At 32.9% G+C, this 19,374-nt stretch overlaps 1 protein-coding gene across 3 annotated transcripts in view; it reads left to right on the top strand.

Moving 5' to 3' along the window:
- The window catches only part of FOCAD (focadhesin), a 362,553-nt gene that overhangs the window by 89,216 nt on the left and 253,963 nt on the right, over positions 1 to 19,374 (top strand). For 2 of the 3 annotated variants that reach the window (XR_012472869.1, XM_074208785.1), the window contains exons 7-8: positions 6,954 to 7,158; positions 12,927 to 13,133. Coding sequence is in view for 1 of the 3 variants with exons in the window: in XM_074208785.1 (XP_074064886.1) it covers positions 6,954 to 7,158; positions 12,927 to 13,133 (412 nt within the window). In the remaining 2 variants the exon portion in view is untranslated. Of the gene's footprint in view, positions 1 to 6,953; positions 7,159 to 12,926; positions 13,134 to 19,374 lie in introns of those variants that run through there. The other variant, XM_074208786.1, reaches the window with a different exon arrangement.

The following is a 19,374-nucleotide window of genomic DNA, read 5'->3' on the forward strand; positions in this document are numbered from 1 at the left end:
GTGAGGTATTGATCCCTTGGAAGTGGGCCAGTTGGTTGAACCTTTGCTGGAGTTGCAAGTTCTCTTTCAGTGGAGCTGTTTTGGATCACATACAGCTGAGCTTGGGGAATAACGAAATACCATATGTGCTTTAACCCTCCTGGGGTTCACTGATTGGAGGGGCCTAGGCACTGGGCCATGTTGTGGTAAATAATTAAGCCTGATATTGTGACATCAATAGGTAGCTAGAGTAGCCACTGTGTTGGTTCAGTTATATTGCTTACACTATCTTCTACCCCCCCCCTTTATTATGCACTTCTTATCTTAGCGTTTTCCAGTTTTTCATTGGATAAGATTATTTAGATTAATGCTTCTGTGGCCATGCTTAGTATATTCAGATTGACCTTCTTGTTCGAATATATTCTAGGCTGATTTTAAGGGACTAGGATATTTTAAGAATCTGCTAATTAGAAATCATCCTAATATTATGTAATGATAATCTGCCACTGGTAGGAGCTGTTGTCCAAAGATCAATCAGGCAACAGATATTTAAAAAACATTTACTATATGCTAGGTAGTAGTAGCAGAAGTACATAGATGGAAGCACTCTATACTCTTTAGTATATTTCAATGGTAGAGAAGTATAAAGGCGTTTGTGTGTATAATATAAATGATACATATAATATATATGCAGCATAAATATGAAGTAAACAAATAAAAATATATAAATAATTAATTTCAAGGTAGTTTGTAAGGGTGGGTACTATTTGTTTTAATAAACCTCTATTAAAAAGTCTATTTAACAAGCACAAGTTTTAAAACAGCCTTTATATAAGGAGATATGTCAGAAACATCTCTAAATTAAGAATCTGTGTTTGACTACTTACTTTTGATTTTCATTTTTTTTTTGTTTTTGTTTTTAGGAACAGATGAGGACTACTTTATTAAAGTTGTTACTAATTTTTAGTTTGTATTGTTGATTTTGCCTTAGTAATTAAAACTAATATATTTTTTTAGACTTTTCAAGGCAATGGGGTTAAGTGACTCGCCCAAGGTCACACGGCTAGGTAATTATTAAGTGTCTGAGGTTGAATTTGAATCCAGGTACTCCTGACTCCAAGGCCGGTGCTCTATCCACTGTGCAACCTAGCTGCCCCTAAAACTAATTTTTATTGCTATCTTTTGATAATTTCTTTTTATGTAGCTTTCATTTACAAATATGTCCTCCCTTCGAACTCCAGTAAGCCATCTCAAAGAATAAAATAGAGAGAGAGATTGGTGGTACAAAGGAAGCAAACAGTTCAGTAGAATTAAACATACTCAGTTTGCTGCCATCTCAAAGAACAGGAGGAAAATCTTTCCCCCCCATCTTATCCTTGGGACTCTTCTTCCTTCTCTTCCCTTTTTTCTTCTTCTCTCTCCTTTCCTTATAACTTGTGTGCAGCTAGGTGGTGTAGTGGATAGAGCATTGATCCTGGAGTCAGGAGGACAGGAGTTTGGATCTGATCTCAGACAACTGATAGTAGCTATGTGACCTTGGACAAGTCACTTAATCCCGATTGCCTCTCCTCCAGGACATCTTCAGTTGTCCTGATTCATATCTGGCCTTTGGATCCAGATGAGACTGGAGGAGAAAGAGAGATTGGTGATTTAGCACAGCACCCCCTTAACTCAAATCTACTTCTTGTGTTTGTCATGACATCACCTCTCCTGATGCTTTGGTCTTTGAGAATGAAGGACAAACATCATCATCATCATTATAACTTGTGTATATTGTTTTTAATGACTTTACTTCCTTCACTTTGCATTGTGTCATTTCTTTCCATGCTTCTCTCAATTCTTCTTATTTTTGTTTTGTATAGCATAGTACCATTCCATTACCATCCCAAATGACTGGACATTGACTTTGTTTCTAGTTCAACGCCAATCTAAAATGCCTACTTTAAGAATTTTTATGCATAAATGATCCTTTTATTCTGGCTTTGACTCCTTCCAGCTATATGCCTAATAGCAGTATCTCTAGTCTAGGGCTGTGGACATTTTGTTCATTAAAAAAAACCAAACAAACAAGAAGCATAATTCCATAATGCTTTCCAGAATGACTAGATCTCTTACACCCCCATCAACAGTGTATAAAGGTGCCTATTCTGCACCTCCTCCTATATTTATTGTTCAATTTTAGATTGACTTTTAGCAATAGATCACTTTAATTTTTTCACTGTATTATCTGACAGTATTATAGTCTGGTCAAGATCTAAATACTTAAGCAGAATTATTCTAGTATTCTTTTCAAGGCATTATACCTTTAAATTTGTCATTTTTCCTGAAAAGGTTGAACTCATTTGTCTCTGTTAATTCATTTATTTAGCTTAAAATCTCAGTCTTGAATGTTATAAGTAATTTTTATATAGATATTTAGAAGAAGTTTCAGATTATATTGTATTCTTGGTGTTTTTTTTTTTTTTTAGTTTTTTTTCAAGGCAAATGGGGTTAAGTGGCTTGCCCAAGGCCACACAGCTAGCTAATTATTAAGTGTCTGAGGCTGGATTTGAACTCAGGTACTACTGACTCCAGGGCCAGTGCTTTATCCACTGCTCTACCTAGCCATGCCTTGGTGATTTTTTTTTTTTACCCTAGTAAGAAAAAAGAAATTTGATTTATATTTCCCCCCCTAAAAAAAAATCACACTCATTTTCTTCTATACCCTTCTAGTTATAGAATTAGGAACATAACGGTTTCCTGACTCATAGTTTTGTTATCTAGACAGCTAGGTGGTACAATGAAGAGAGTGACCCTGGTCAGTTCCCTTAACTGCTGTTTGCTTTTGTAAAATGGGGATTTTAATACCATCTACCTCAGATCTACTTTTTTAAATTTATTTTTTTTATTTTCATCCATTTGTACATGCATATTTACAAGTTATAACCACCTATCTTGAGATCAAATAAGATCATATTTGTAAATGACTTTTCATACTTAACTTCATTAAATATTTTTTGAGTTCCTGCTATGTGCTAGGCCCTGAGTATGCAAAGCAAGACAAAAGATAGTTTCTTACCCTCAAGGAGCTCCCACTCTGATGGAAGAAACTACATGGAAACAAATAATTCACAAACATGCTTAGATAAGTTAATTTGTCAATAATCAATAGAGAAAAAAGCACTAGCATTAAGAATTGTGTGAATACTAGCGATTACTGTCTTTTTTAACTACTTAAATTTTAGATGTTATAAAAAAGTAACAAGAAATGTATATAGAGATCTTTAAACACCCAAGTTTTGAAATACTGACCATCAGTTTTGAATTTTTAATCTTCTCTTTCCCTGTTTTATTTTGCCTCAATAGTATAAAGGAAATATAATTTTGAGAGTTAGATATAAGTAAGGGATATATTGTATTTAAAAATCAGGAGAAATTAAGTAAAGGACAGTTTAAAGTGATACTTCATATTTAAGGGTATACTCACTGTTCTGCTTCTATAATGAGATCTCTGCAGTCTTTTTAATTTATTTTATTATATTAGCATTTCACTTCACTGTCAGCATTTCAGACAAAAGGAAGCAGTTAAGTTGTCCTTGACTACTATTGGTGTAATGAGGATTCTTATTCTTTTGGTTATTCATGTATGGAGTCATGCTCTTCTTAACTCTGTCTTTTTATGCACTATTCATTTTGAAAAACAGAAATTACTTGATCTGATCACTGCATGATCAACGAGCCCTTTTTATTTTATACAATAGCAGTAGTGAGGCCATTGAACCTACAATAAGTGCCTGGAGAAATAAAGAGCTCAGATTTTTGTGACTCATACAATTTGTAAATGGACCAGTATCTGAAATTTAGCCTTTTTTCTTTCTTTCTTTCTTTCTTTCTTTCTTTCTTTCTTTCTTTCTTTCTTTCTTTCTTTCTTTCTTTCTTTCTTTCTTTCTTTCCTTCCTTCCTTCCTTCCTTCCTTCCTTCCTTCCTTCCTTCCTTCCTTCCTTCCTTCCTTCCTTCTTTCTTTCTTTCTTTCTTTCTTTCTTTCTTTCTTTCTTTCTTTCTTTCTATTTATCTCTCTATAACATCCTGATTTGATCATTTTTAGAGATTCATTAATGTTTATTTACTTAGGCTAGTTCTGTACTTTGATGTTTTTCAGAGAGCCTTGAACTTACATATGATTTCTCACCGCATACTTTTGTATGTTATAGAGCATTGTACACTTTTTGTGTGGTCACTGCAGTTGGTGGTCTATAATGTGTAAAACTCCTGAATAATTTTGAATAACTGGATTAATTTAGAGCTCAAGCATATTCAGGAAGAATCAAAATGGAAGATTTGTTGGTCTTTTTATCTAAAAGGGGGAGAGATTAATGAGCTTTTGTGGAGTGAGAGGTCATTGTGCTCTAAGCAGACACATTGGATCTCTTTTAGCAGGTAGGCAATTCCAAGGTGATGGTGAGCCCTTCTCTAAGTCAGTTCATGCAGCAGTTCTATTCAACAAACATTTATTAAGTACCTATTATTTGCTCTGTGTCATGAAACAGTTATTGGCCTCAAGGACTTTACATTCTTCAGATGGGGAGCAGCTGGTTCCTAATACACATTACGAATAAGGATTGAACCTCTCTGATTTTATTGGTTTAGGAAATCCCTGGGTAGGAGTCTCTCTATTGGTCAAAACTTCCTCTTGTAACTTTCAGTCTTTGAATTTGCCTAGTCCAGGAAAAAAAAAGAGAAGAAATTTTCCTAGAGCACTTAAAGGTTAAGTGAATTGCTCAGAGTCTATGAATCTTCCAGGCCATCTCTCTGTCTGCTGAGGCATCCTTCCTCCCATTTATATACACAGATAAATTCAAAATACATGGAAAGTAATTTTGATGGAGAGCTCTGAGTGAGACTTGACTAAAACCACTGAATGACAATAGATTTAGGACATTTCAGGAAAGGGGAATATAACCAAATCCACAGAGAAAGACAAGAGTTGAAATATTATATCGGCTGTTCTGTCTGGAGTAAATGAGGGGGAGTCACGTGAAGTTAAGTTGAAGACAGATTGTAAAGAGTTTTTAGTGCCAAAGGAAAGAACTTGAGGGAAAAAGACCACTGGAACTTCTTGATTAGGTTACTGACATGGTTGGGCCTTTGCTTTCATATTTGGTTGTCAAAAGGTGGAGGGATTGGCAAGAAGTGAGAATGAGCATGCAGCTAGTTGTTAACAATGGAAAGAATGCGGGAAATGGATTGGAGAAATCACAGTTTTAAATGTGACTTCAATCCCTCATTAGTTGTGTCTTAAATTGTCTGCTTCAGTTTCCTCATCTTGCAAAGTGGGCATTAATAATAGCATCTCCCTCCTAGGGTAGTTGTGAAGATAAAATATTTGTAAAGCTTTTTGTAAACCTTAAGGCACTATGTAAATACTGGTTCTTGTTATTGTTGCCACAACAGTAACAACAGCAATGACAGTTCTTGGCATGCCATCAGATTCAGACAATTTATCTAATTCAGGGAATTCAGAAGACCTGGAAACTGATTAGATGGATGGGAAAGTGAAGTTTCACAAGTGATGTTGATGTTGTAAACGGGAGTAAATCTTAGTAGAAATAAGTTAGGAGGAGGAATAGGTTGTGAGGAGAAGAGAATGCATTATGTTTCATTTTTAAATCTTATGTGATTATGGAATGTCTAGCTATGTCGTCTGCTGGACGACAACTGAGGATGCAACAGTGGAACACAGGAGAGTGTTGATGGTTAGCTAACACTATGCATTTTGGAGTCTTGTGTATTGTGATGAGATATCTATGAGATCACCCAGAGAGAGTGTAAAGTAAGATAATAAAGAGGTCATCATAAGCTGTAGTCCTCTACACTTGGAAATAGGTATCTTGGTGTGGATGATAATCTACCAAAGATGTCTGAGAAGGAAGAATCAGAATGGAAAGAGAATCAGAAGAGAATGATGTCCGAAAAACACTGGTAAGAGATATTACATAAAAAAGAGGAGTGTTCACAAGTATCAAATACTGCAGAAAAATCAAGTTGAAGATTTAGAAAAGGCCATTGTATCTAGTACTTAAGAGGTTGCTGATAATCTTTGAGAGAGTAGATTTAGTTAAGAAGTCAGATTATAAGAGGTTGAGAAGAGATTAGTGAGAAAGTAATGGCCACAAGGGTAAATGGGAAAACATTCCAAGTGGTATTAACTTCTCTTTCTATCACACTTTAAGGTTCATCTAAGACTTCTTTTCAGATGACATAAGTACTATTATCATTTTTCAAATAGAGATACTTCTAAAAAAAGGGTATATTAAAAACGTCTGTTTCTGTACTTTATAATCAATAACTATAAACTTAAGTTTTCCCTGATCAGTGTTATTTTATTGTAACATTATTCACAAAGTATAATAATCAAATCCTAGCTTAAAGTAAAACCTCTCTACAACATCATTTTGATGTTTTTCTGTTAATTTCCTTTCTCAGGAACTAATTTCTCTTCGAAACATTATTTTACTTATTATGAAAGACTTTATGGTATTATGAAAAGAAAACTGGCGTCAAATCCAGGAAGACCTGTGTTCATTTCCCATTTCTGATGCTTGTTGTCTTTGAGACCCTGGGTAAATTACTTATTAGTGCTGTAGCAACTCTTTAAGAGCATAAATTGCAAGTAAGGTTTTGACCTACTCTAACAGAGTTTCCTTAGTAGAGATTCTGATATACCAATTTTGCTGTACCAGTGGAAGACCTAAGTCTTGTCCATATCAAAATCATAAATTAATGATATTAGATTACATTTATCTTTACTGGGATCTCTGTTTCAAGGTTAATACTTGGCATCAGATCACAAATTATAATCCACTACAAATATATTGCAAGACTTTTTTTTTTTTTGGTTATTAGTATTCTCTGTGCAGTACTATGCACATAAATATTCAGTAAATATAGAGTGACTGCCTGGTGCAGTATTACTTACTGCATTACTTGTATTGTAGGTCAGAGAGTTCCTGTATCTCTATAATGGCCCCGTTTCTCCGTTACCTATATTGTGAGCCATCCCAATTGCAGGAGTATTCCAAACTGAGAATGGGCTTGCTTAAAATATTGCTCCAACCTCAGGGTTCTTGGGATAAAGAAAAACCCTCATTACTGGAAAAACATATCCTTCAGATGTTTTGTGACTTCGTTCCATATTTACAGGTAAGAATTTTTGTTTTCCTCTGTGGTCATTTGCATTATGCATACATTATAGCAGTGTCATCAGTCATAAACATTTCTTAAGGGTCTACTTTGTACAAAAAAAGGACACTGAACATTCCCTGTTGTCCAGGTGTGCATATGTATAAACAAACTAGAATTTTGAATTTATTTTTAGTGCCAGAACATGATCAATATTTGTTAATTCCATGTGTATTTGGGATAGAAAGATATTTACTGCATTTCATTTTTTTTTCTTCCCAGTTATCTACCCAAATTAGTTTTAACACCATTCCATTTGAGATTATAATTTACTTCTTGCATATCTTCATATCTATATTATTACAATACTGATTTATTTGACTATTGTCAAATGAGATATTTGTAAAATACACACCCAAGGCCCAGCACATCCTAGACTCCATAGAAATGTTCATTCCCTTCCTCTCGATCCATTTTTTACTGATTTTCTTTCTAATTTTGCTTAACTCTCTTAGCTTTTCATTTATGGATTTTAGAATGTATTGCCTAATAGTTGGGGAAAACTATAAAAAATTCATCTCAGTGTGTATAGAAAGTGGGATGAATAGGATAGTAAATGTTTTTTCATTCACTGGAAAGAATCTTGAAGGGGGATAAATTTTGAATATGTCCTAAAAATATAACATATCATTTGGCAAAAATAAAAGAAATGGGATAATTGAGTAATGTGAATAGATTGATGTGGCATATCCATATTATGACTGACAAATATGAGAAATTGTAAGATAGCATAGAAGTTTGATGCAAAGAAATGGAAAGAAAAGAAAGCAGAGACTTAAAAAAAAGATACAGAATAGCAATTTCTTGAATAAAGACAATACTGAGAGGCAACTAATTTCTGATTTGATATAATCAACTATAAATGTTAGTACTTTACAACCAAAAGTGAAATAATATATTTTTTCTGTTAGTAATCTTGCTGGTTTTCTGGGAATACACTTTGTAAAAGGATTTGTTTAAGCAGTGTTTGGGGAGTGTAGGAAAAGGAACTCAGACTAAATATATTTGATTGTATAGAAGGAGTCACAAATTTTAGAATATTTAAAGATTGTTTCTCTTGGTATTTGAAGGAGGGAAGGATACTGTGGATTTGGAAAAAGATCCTTATTATTAATAAAAAAAAGTGACCAAGAGAATCTCATATCTTCAACCTCCATGACTACTTGTCAAACTCCATATACTATTTATGAGAATAATCTATAAACATAACTGAAAGCATTCTTAATGAGACTTTTAGAAAGAAACAGGCTTTTAAAGACAGTTTTTATAATTTCCTTAAATTTGTAAAGAATATAACATTTCCGAGTGTTTATTTTTCATTAACTAAAAGAAGTATTTGAATTGTTAGAGCACAAAGCTGCCTTAAAAGCTCTTTTATGCATATATCGACCCTTGGTATAAACAGCAAAATTAGTTCTTTTGAAACCTCTCATTATTGATAGCAAGCAAACATAAATCAGGAAATTTGTGTCCTTGCCAAACATTTGCCTTTGCCACATTGTTAAGAAGACAGTCCAACAAAGAGTGCAAGTTAAAAACAAGTTTTTCTGTAGTTGATCAGGTCCATTTGATATTTCACATTGCAGATAGCATTGCATCTAGCCCAAGACAATTGCAAAATTTCCTAAATGAGATCCATTGATCATTCAAAAGAGTTTGACCTATCATCACTGAAAACATCAAGTTGATGTGGAATATCTATTGTTCAGATTAACATGTATAGTTGTATGCACAATCTGTAGAACTTTTGCTTTAGCACACACACACACACACACACACACACACACACAGATACATAATGAACTATAAAGTGAACTCAGAGTGGAACAGGGGAAAATGGACTAGATTGCCTTTGGAAAATTGCACAGTTCTTTTAAAAATCATAAGCTACTTCATTGAACAAAGACCTGCCTTTTTTTTTTTAAACCATAATGGGCTTCCATTATGTGTCATAGAACACCACATCTCTGAAGAATTGAAGTTTCAGATTACCCATCAGGAAATGGAGAGGTGATGGTAGGGTAGATCATACAAAAAAGGGAAACTTATGAATATATAGGAATCAGCATAAAATATGTCATTGAAGAAATATATGACTTAGAAGAAAAGATGAAGTAGTCTGGTAGTGAGAACAAGAGAGAATTTTTGGAAAACCCATATGCTCTATTGGGATCCTTCTAGTATAAGAGAACATGAGGTTATTCCTTCTCTCCTGCCACAACCCATTGGGTAGTTCCCCCACGTCTCCACTGAAAAACTTTAAGGAGGGACATAGGTGAAAATCCTACAGGAGTAGACATGGGTAGGTTGGTTGTGAGCTGTAGGATCACAGTTGTACTTGTAGTATCACAGACATAATATTTGGAAATGTCTGATGTGTTAAAATAAATTATGTCAATAAAGTTCTATCAGAAATGGTTCCATATTTCAGTCTGGAAAAATCCAAAGCATTCACAGAAACCTAACAATTAGAATTTCTTGGCATATAAGGATTTTAAGCAAAAAAAAAAAAAAAATTTAAAAAGTGATCATATGCTCTGTATTCATCATATTTTTTTTTCCTGGATACGAATGTGGCATTTTCCATCAATTGTACATGATCACTGAACTATTGAATCCATCATAGTGGATCATCTCACAATATTACTGTTAATGTGTACATTGAATACTATGCTTCTTAGCATAGTTCATAAGCTTTTGTTTCCTCCTTGGAATTTATTTAAGAGACATCTTGTTTGACTAATTAAGATAGCACTTTATCCCTTTTATAAGAGTGATTTATGTTTACACTAAGCAAATGATTTGAAGGAATCTTCTATTTCTAGTTTCTAGCAATTAGATTTTCCTATAATCAGATCAAAGGAAAGTTAATTAAAATAGAATAACAGAATTAATAAATTAATTATCTTGTCACTTTTTCTAAGTGTTTGTTTTATATCTGAAGTAATGCTGTAGTCATGCAGAGGATCTTGAATGAGGAGGGTGTGTTTCATCTTCTTTCTCCACATTGCTTGATGATTTAATTTTTTTCCTCCATTTAAAAGGTAGTAAATAAATTCAAAGAAGAAATACTCTGTCTATTGTAGCACTTAAAACTGTCCTCTCTTACTATAGCCTGTGATATTATATCATAAAACTATGCTTTTATCCTCACAAGCTTTTTAAAACAAATGAAAGTCCCAAGACTTGTAGTCCCAGGAGAAGTGGACTCTGGGGAAACCTTTCTCAGATGCTGACAAAAATAAAAATGCACCAGGGAATTCAGAATTCTGTGTTGTTTTTGGAGTCTCTCATCCACTTACCCTTTTCTATACCTTGAACGTCCTTGTTTTTGGCAGTGATACATTTTTGTCTTGTCTCATGTAAGTATATCACAATTTGGAAGAGAGAGCTTCATGAGTGTCATGATCAAATAAACCATTTATAAACTTAGTTTTTATAGAACCACAGGAGATGGATGAGACCTTGATGTTCTTCCAGACCAACCATTTTCTTGATTCAAGTAACTGCTGTGTTTAAGAGCACACTCTTGGGTAGTGTACCATGTCTTTTTTTTCATTAGAAAGTTCTTATTTTTGAATTAAAAAAAAAATCTAACTATCTTCTTACAACTTAGGTCTAGTTTGGGTTCAGGAGCAGTGTAGAAAAAATATATTCCCTCTTTTGTATTACTCTACTCATGAACTCTCAAAATATTTATTGCTTGTCCCCAGCTCTTCTGTCACATTTTTGGGGAGGGAGATTGACTTTTAGTTCTTCCATTAACTTAATTGTCTCTGCCAGGTGTTCTTTGTCAGTATCTCCAAAGTGTGGGACTCAGAAATAATATAGATATTCAGGATGTGCTATGAATAAGGTAGGGTTTGACTATCTACCTCTGTGTGGGCATTTCTCTTAATATAGTCTCAGTTTTACGTAAACCCCATTACATTCTTGGTTGTTGGTGGACTTGTGGTCAGTTAAAATCTCTGACTTTTAATATGAACATCACATAAACCATTGTCAACATGTGAAGTATTTAAATTTTATCAACTTCACTTTTTAGCTTATCTTTCAGTGCTGTTCTTTTTCTATGTAAATTTGATCTCTTCTCATATTGACTAATCTCAAATATATTCTTAGAGAAAAGAAGAACTAAATTAGCTTAATTATTTTCCTTTTATGGTTAATTTAAAAATGGTTATGGAGGTTAGAAAAGCACTAATATTAGTCCACATTGTTTGTTGAGTTAAAAATCCATTTAAAAGTTAGCAGAAAACTTCATGGAAGAATAAGAGTGTGTATATTTCAAGCATTTATCATAAAGTAAGAGCTAAATAAATGTTTGATTATTATATTTCTTATAAGTTGGTTTCTGGCATACGATATATGATCCTTTTGACTCATTGATAATTGCCAGTCAACATTTTGAACTGAATTCCTGATTTTTCTGAAATTGGAGATTTATGAATTTTGAGAATAATCTTGGCTAAAAATACTCTAATAGATAATTTGCTTTCTTTTTAGAATGTTTTTTTGCCAGAAAATTCTCAGATGACCATATGAATATTCCATTAAATTGACATGAAACTTCACTTTGTTTTAATATCTTTCTTTTGACTTTATCACTATATATTTTGCAAAATTGAAAAAATTTAGGCATCAGACTATTTTCTTTTCATAATATAATATTTTCTGATATAGTTCTCTTTATTGTTTGCTCTTTGAAACACTTACTAGTCATGGTGGGTTATTATATTAGTCACCACTGGTGAAAGGTACAGCTGGTCAACTATAGGCTTTCCTCTTGATGCAATTAATAGACACAAGGCTCCTGATTGAAGCAGATGGTTCATTGTGTTTAATCTCTGGGAATAAATGCCAACATGGCTGAGATCAGGACCTTATCCTTAATTCCAACTCCAGAATTTTGATCAGAACAGCTGGGCTTGAATTGATTTGGAATTTTCAAGAGCACAGGTCCTTCCCCTCTAACATTATAGTAGCCTTTTGAGAAGAGACTCTTCCATTTGAGTAGTTTTTCACTGTATCTGCCAAATCAAGAAATGATGCTCTGATTTGAGAATATTAGAGGAAGTCATTTATAGGCAGAGCATTTAGTGGCATATTAGAATTACAGGCTGAGAAATTACCATGAGGCACCTTTGTTGAATGCTTCAAACCATAGAGGAGAAGTAATTTGGACAGGTCAAGCCTAGCCTTTGCTGAACAAATCTGATTGTGTGCTGGCTCTAATGTGTAGTTTATCCTGATTAGTTGTTTATGCTCAGAATCCACAGAAAATAAATCCTTAATCTTTATTGATTGGTAGTAGTGAAAATAGTTAAACATAGACTATATCTGATTGAATTGCAAAAAATAAACACTGTAGTTGTAAAACTTTTTTTTTTAATTTTATTTATTAAAGAAATGGGGTTGAAAGTGACTTGGCCAAGGTCACATAGCTAGGCAATTATTAAGTGTCTTAAGTCCAGATTTCTTGGACATGGGTAGTTTGTTTCTTCATTGGTCCTCTGGTTCCTTCATTGATCATGCCATTGGTGAGAATTCTCAAGCCATTTGGAATCTGTGGTAAATTCTTTAGCTTGCTTACTCCTTCTCTTTCAAATTTCTAAATGGCTCATGAAGAATTATCTAAAAATCTTTATAAAGATCAGATTTAATTTATTATTTTGGATATCCTACAGCATTTAATTTTGATTTAATAATTATTATTATTTTGGTAACAGGTCAAAGATTTGATGCAGACAACTGAAGTGACACTATTTCTTCAAGAATTATTTTTGAGTCTTTTGCGTCACCCTGTTTTCTGGGAAGAGGAGCTTGTAAAGCTAAGCCTGCAAATTCTGTGTGTTTGTGAAGTTAGCCTAAAGATAACTGGAGAATGTTCTTCTTTAATTCATCTTTTAGAACAAAATTTTGAACTTCTGAAAGAGGTAAGTTTACTTTCAAAAACAAGAGTCAGGACAATTTTTTTGAATAGGTGTTTATTAAATTTTCCCTACCTCTTGATTTTATAATACCAAAATTTTAGAGTTGAATAGAACAGTAGAGTTATTTTCTTTGGATCTTCACAGAATGTGTAGACATATTTTAGAAATTTTTGAACATGGAATGATAAAAATATTACATCTTTATTTTTCCTAGACTCTATTTGAAAGTTCCTTCAATCATTTAAAAACATTATTCTTAGAAAGGATGCATAGGTGGATAAAGCACCGGCCCTGGAATCAGGAGTATCTGGGTTCAAATCTGGCCTCAGACACTTAATAATTACCTAGTTGTGTGGCCTTGGGCAAGCCACTTAACCCCATTGCCTAGCAAAAACCTAAGAGAGAGAGAGAGAGAGATCGATCTACAGGCTTCACAATACAAAAAATGTTTAGAACCCCTGTCTTAATAGTAAGTCCCTTTCTAACATTACAGATAAACCCATACTTTGATGGTGTAGGTACATTGTCCCACTTGCATAAACTAGGATGGTATAAGAACATTTTTTTTCTATTTCTGCCCATTTATATATAGAGGCTCTTCTGTTCTAAATCTGTGTTGTTAACTGACAACGAGAAGGTAAGTGGCTAAACTTCATTCGTTTGTATCCAGAGATCCATTATCTGTTTTCTTTTCTTTTCCTTTTTTTTTTTAGTTTTTGCAAGGCAGTAGGGTTAAAGTGGCTTGCTCAAGGCCACACAGCTAGGTAATTATTAAGTGTCTGAGGTCGGACTTGAAACTCAGGTACTCCTGACTCCAGGGCTGGTGCTCTATCCACTGTGCCACCTAGCTGCCCCTCATTATCTGTTTTTCTAACAGATATTTCACTACCAGCTTCTTACATCCCTATCCTAAAACTTGCCTTTCATCAGGCAACCTACTAACAGAACAAAAAAAAAAATATAATCCCCATATAACCAAATTCTTAGGAGATTTGTTTCTTGTATTATCTGTTCCCATCCAGTCACTAGCTTTCAACGTTACCATGGATATAAAATAATATTTCCCATATCCTTTTGCTTCCTTAACTATGTCCCATAATTATCACACTGAATGTGCATTTTTCCATGAATTTTATGAGTCAGTTTTTAAAATATATTTATTTTGTTCAATTAGTATGCTACAAATTTGATAAAAAGTACAAAAGCCTAATCTAGTCATCCACTTTCCCTCCCATTATGAGGTACACTGTATTTTTCTGAGAGAGTTCATTCCCTTGGTCAACTCTAATTATTATGAATGTTTCCTAATATCAATCTGAAATCTCTGTAGCTTCTTCTTATGGCTCATGAAAAGTATTTGAGAGTTTTAGTATAGACTGCGAATTCAATCAACCAACAGTGTGGCACAGCAATCAAAAGTATAACACAGTAAGAAGCTACATTAATATACATTCTATGTCTAGAATAAGGAACATGATAATATTACTATATTCCACCAAAGTTAGACTATATCAGAATTTTTTATTTCAGTTTTAATAACATGTTATAAACTTTAAAGCACTGTGTATGTATGTATATATATATGTACTGACATGTATATATGTACCTTTTCATGTGCAAGAATGTTCCACATCTCTTAGAAAGTGAAAAATGTTTGACATGAGATATTCTTTCTTTTGTGTTTTATTAATTTAATTTTCTTTAATATAATTCATTTATAAAGTGATCACATCTTTCTGTTTAAGTCTTCTCTTACTTTTGCTACTATTTCCCATGTGTCTGGCTGAGGGCATCTGTCTTATGTTTGTTTCGTTATCTGTTTTCTAGGACTAAGATTGAGTATTATAAATGTTTGCTTTCTATTAGTGTTCTTCTTATTTATATTATTGTAGTCGTTGTGTATATTGTTCTTTGGTTTTGTTTTCTCTGTACTGTTTTAATTATTGCAAATATTCCCATGTTTTGTTGAATTCTTCATATTCAGTACAAATTGGGTAGTGACTGTCAACATTTCCAAGATCTTGGAAAACTTTCATCAAAGAACTAGATTTTTCTGAGTAGATTTATTTTGATGAGCATTATATTTTTTGTGTTTGTGCCTACATTGAATTTCCTTCTTGGGGAAGTATTTGTTTTTGTTCTCCTTGGTGCTAAATCAAGCTGTAGTCCTCAGATAATACAGCTAAGCCAATTCTGCTTAGCTTACATCAGTCAGATATTTATTCTGCCAAAATCCCTAGGAAAAACAAAGGAAAAAAACACCTGAGAAATGAAGATTTTAGTAATATCATACTCAAATGAAAGTTTCTTTGTCTTAGCTCATGTTACTGCCCCCATATAAATTTTCAAATGCTTAAACATTAAATATATATTCTTTAAGTAAAAAAAAAAAGAAAGCATATTTATGCTTAGAGATAACCACTTCCCTTTCATTCACAATGCTTCCAAACCATTCCTTTGAAATACTTTCTACAGTTTTCCCAGAAATTGAACTTGTTACTTTTTAAAGATTATTTTTGAAAAAAATTTCACTTTGAAGACTTTTCTGTCATTTTTCTTACCTCTGTGGTTCTTTTTGATAGTTGTTTCACCACTTTTATATATATATTACATACACACGTATATATATGTATTATATATATTATATACACATATATGTATATATGTATGTATATATGTATATATGTGTGTATATATGTATATATATACATATATATATATACATATATATACACATTTATATATAAATAATTATAGTATCCTGTGGTGGTAGTTAATTACCACCTGATGCCAGCTTCACATTACCCTTATTTATCTTGATTTTTATCTTTTTTTTTTTTTTTTACTGTATTTTCTGTTTCAAACTGACAATCATTTTTCTTGGTATCAAAAATGAAAGAAACATTAAATTTAAATAGTTTTATCATAGTCCTTTTTAAACCAGGTCATTGGTTTCTTCTCTCCTTTGAATATTTTTTGAGGTGGGAGCAGTACACATAATTTGAACAATCCCATTTTGTCTTATTCTTTTTATTCATGGTCAGTCTAACTTTTATGCTTTGGGATTTCTGACACTACTCTGATAAGACTGTTGCATTCTTTTATTTTTATCCTTCCTTACTTACCTCTCTTTTCTGTGCTTAGTTTTTTTAGAAATCTTATTTTTATTTCAATGTTTTTTTTGTGCCAAAGCCTCATTTACAAATATAGCCTTCCATTCTTTCTTACTGTTTCCCCTTGTAATAACAATAAAAAAAATGCACCTCAGCAAAACCAACCATGTATTGTTTCTAATGGTATATATCCATATCCATCATCCCTTACCCTTACTTCCCTACCTCTGTGGTGAGCAGAGCCTCCTTTGGAGGCAGACTGGATCATTATAATTATACTGTGTTAAACTCTTGTTGTTTCTTTCTTTGCATTATGGTAGCCATTGTGTTTGTTTTTTGCATGCTCCCATTTCATTCTACTTCAATTCTTACTAGGGATGTATTTTAAAAATTTTTGTCGACTGACAAGCTCCCTTTATGTTTAGATTAGTTTTCTTTAAACAACTCCATCTTCCTGTATTCAATAGAATTTTATCTTCAAAATTTCCTTTTTCAGTTCTTTATCCCCTTTACACTAAGAAGTATTAGAAATGTTTTTTATCTCTCTATCCTTTCTCTAAAGTTTTTGAAAATAGTTCACCTAAAATCTGTGGTTCATATAAAATTATGCCCACCTTTCCTTTTTCTGTGTTGAAGAAGAAGCATCTTCTGAGTTTAATTTAATCACCAATTTCTCTTTCCCTTTCTGTGTTTGTCTGTCTGTCTCTCTCTTTTGTTGGATCAATTTAATTAGTTGCGCTGTTTTTGGTACATGACCAGATAATGAAAGACTTCCATGATTATTATTATATCATTCCTTTATGGTCAACTTATAATGTGTTTCCCAAATTCCTCCTCTTGTAGTCTATCATAAACTCTGATTACTATAATTGTTTCTATTTTTGTCTTCATTGATCTTTATTCATCTGCTGTCCACTTAGCTTTACCCTTTTTATTCCTATATTTCCCTAAATGAGGATATCTTTTAATCTTCTCTCCCAACTCCCTTTTAGCCTAAACTATGTCTTTTAAATAATAAAGGCTTCTTTTTTAGAAGTGTATTTTAGTTATGTATTTTATCTCACTAAAGCTATGTTAATATCTGTTTGGTCAAATTTGCCTCCTTGCCTTAGGATCTTAGATTTATCTTTGTTACACATATGTTGCAAATTTTTGTATAGGTTTCTTTGTCCACGAATTTTATTGCTATTCCTCCTCCTCTTTAGATTTTATTTCTTGTGAATTTCTACTGTTATTCTTCCCACATTATAGCTATTTACTATGGTATTTGGTGTCACTCTTCTGCTCCTTTTAATTTGGTCAGTTCTTTTTGGTACGGTTTATTTTTCTCTCGCTACATTCCAACTATGGTTCTCTTTCCAACAATTATCAGTTGAATTTGCCTCAAAGTTTTCTAATTTTACTGTGTTTAATTCTCCAACTTGGTACATATATTATAGATACCTGAGACAATGGGTGTTTTGGTTATTTGTATATATTAAAGATATCTTTTATTTCACAGTTAACTGAATTAGGTAACTGAATTAGGAGTAATAACATTTAATAATAATTGATGCTAAGTAATCTACTTAATACATGCATGTTATTTTTATAGTACTGTGTTGAAAAAGATTTTAATTTGGTGAAAGGGCTAAAACCAGTATAAAAATACATTCTCTTGATTAGAGTTTTTCACATTTGCAAGCTGAATATCTCACAGAACTTTTATCTTTAACCAGTTGTACATTTATCTTAACATTCTATAATTTGATGTTAATTCAAAAGGCACTTGTCTTAAAGCTATGATATAACTAGATGTCCTAAACCTGTACTTTTATAATGAATTAGGACTAAAACCATGTCAGAAATAATAAATCAATAGCAAATTTTTTCCCATATTCTTATTTCTAGCATTTTCTATGCATATCTAGAGTACAAAATTGTGCCTCCAGTGTTAGCCAATTTCATTTAAAGCAGAGTATAATATTGAGAAATGATGACCTTGACAAAAGAGCACATGTCTATTCTTCTCATTCCTTTTCTTTGTTTTACTAATTTTCATAGCAGAAAGAAAGAGGACAGCTTAAATGCTTGGATTTTTTTAAAAAATATTTTCTTTTTTACTTTTTTGCAAGGCAGATGAGGTTAAGTGGCTTGTCTAAGGCCACACAGCTAGGTAATTATTAAGTGTCTGAGGCTGGATTTGAACTCAGGTACTCCTGACGTCAGGTGCTCTATCCTCTGTGCCACCTAGCCGCTACCCTAAAGTATTTTCAAAATGAGAATTTGTTAACTTAGTCTAGGAGGAAACTTGAGAAAATGAATTTTTGAATTTTTTTTGGTGGAAAATGCTTTTTAATTTGGTGTGCCCTCCAGCCTATGTTTCTGCTTTTAAATGAACTCAGAGGAATGAAATAAATCTATTGTCTATATTATCTGTTTTTTGCTCTCACTGAATAGACAGCTGGATTTTAATAGAGTCATAGAATCTAAGAGTTGTTCTGGACCTTGCATATTATATATTCTAATCCTAACTTAGAGCAGAAATTCTCTCTGTATTGTCAGTGAGAGTTAGACATCCTGTCTCCAATGTATGTTTTCTCAGGATGGGGAACTCATTACCTTTGGAGACAGCTCATTCTGTTTTGGACACTTCCAGTTGTTAGAAAAGTCTTCCTTAAAATGAGGTGAAAACTGGATCCCTAGAGTCATGATTCCTTGCTCTACACAATTTAAGTGTTAACCCTTTTCAACACAACAGCCCTTCAAACACAGATACTTTGTAGAAGAGAAAAGAATTTGGGATTTGTGATCAGAAGGTTCTTGGGATTAAAAGAATATTAGATAGGTCCTTAGAGATGATTTAAACTGAACACTTCATTTTACAGATAAGAAGTTGAGATCCAGAGAGATTAAGGAATTTCCCCAGTTGACTTTGACTTCTGAAGGGGAGCTTTTCCTCCCCAGAGACCTAGAACTAGAGTTTCAGAGGATTTTTAGTTTGACACCTTTCCATTTTTTAAAAACTGATGATAAAATTGAGGCATATGGACTTTTTTTCTGTTTTGACTTTAATATTTTATTCCCCTTCCAATTACATGCAAAACCAAATTTTAACACTTAGAAAATTGATTTATAAATGATCTCCTGTC

Source organism: Macrotis lagotis, chromosome X (genome assembly GCF_037893015.1).
Source record: "Macrotis lagotis isolate mMagLag1 chromosome X, bilby.v1.9.chrom.fasta, whole genome shotgun sequence".
Taxonomy (NCBI): Eukaryota; Metazoa; Chordata; class Mammalia; order Peramelemorphia; family Peramelidae; genus Macrotis; species Macrotis lagotis.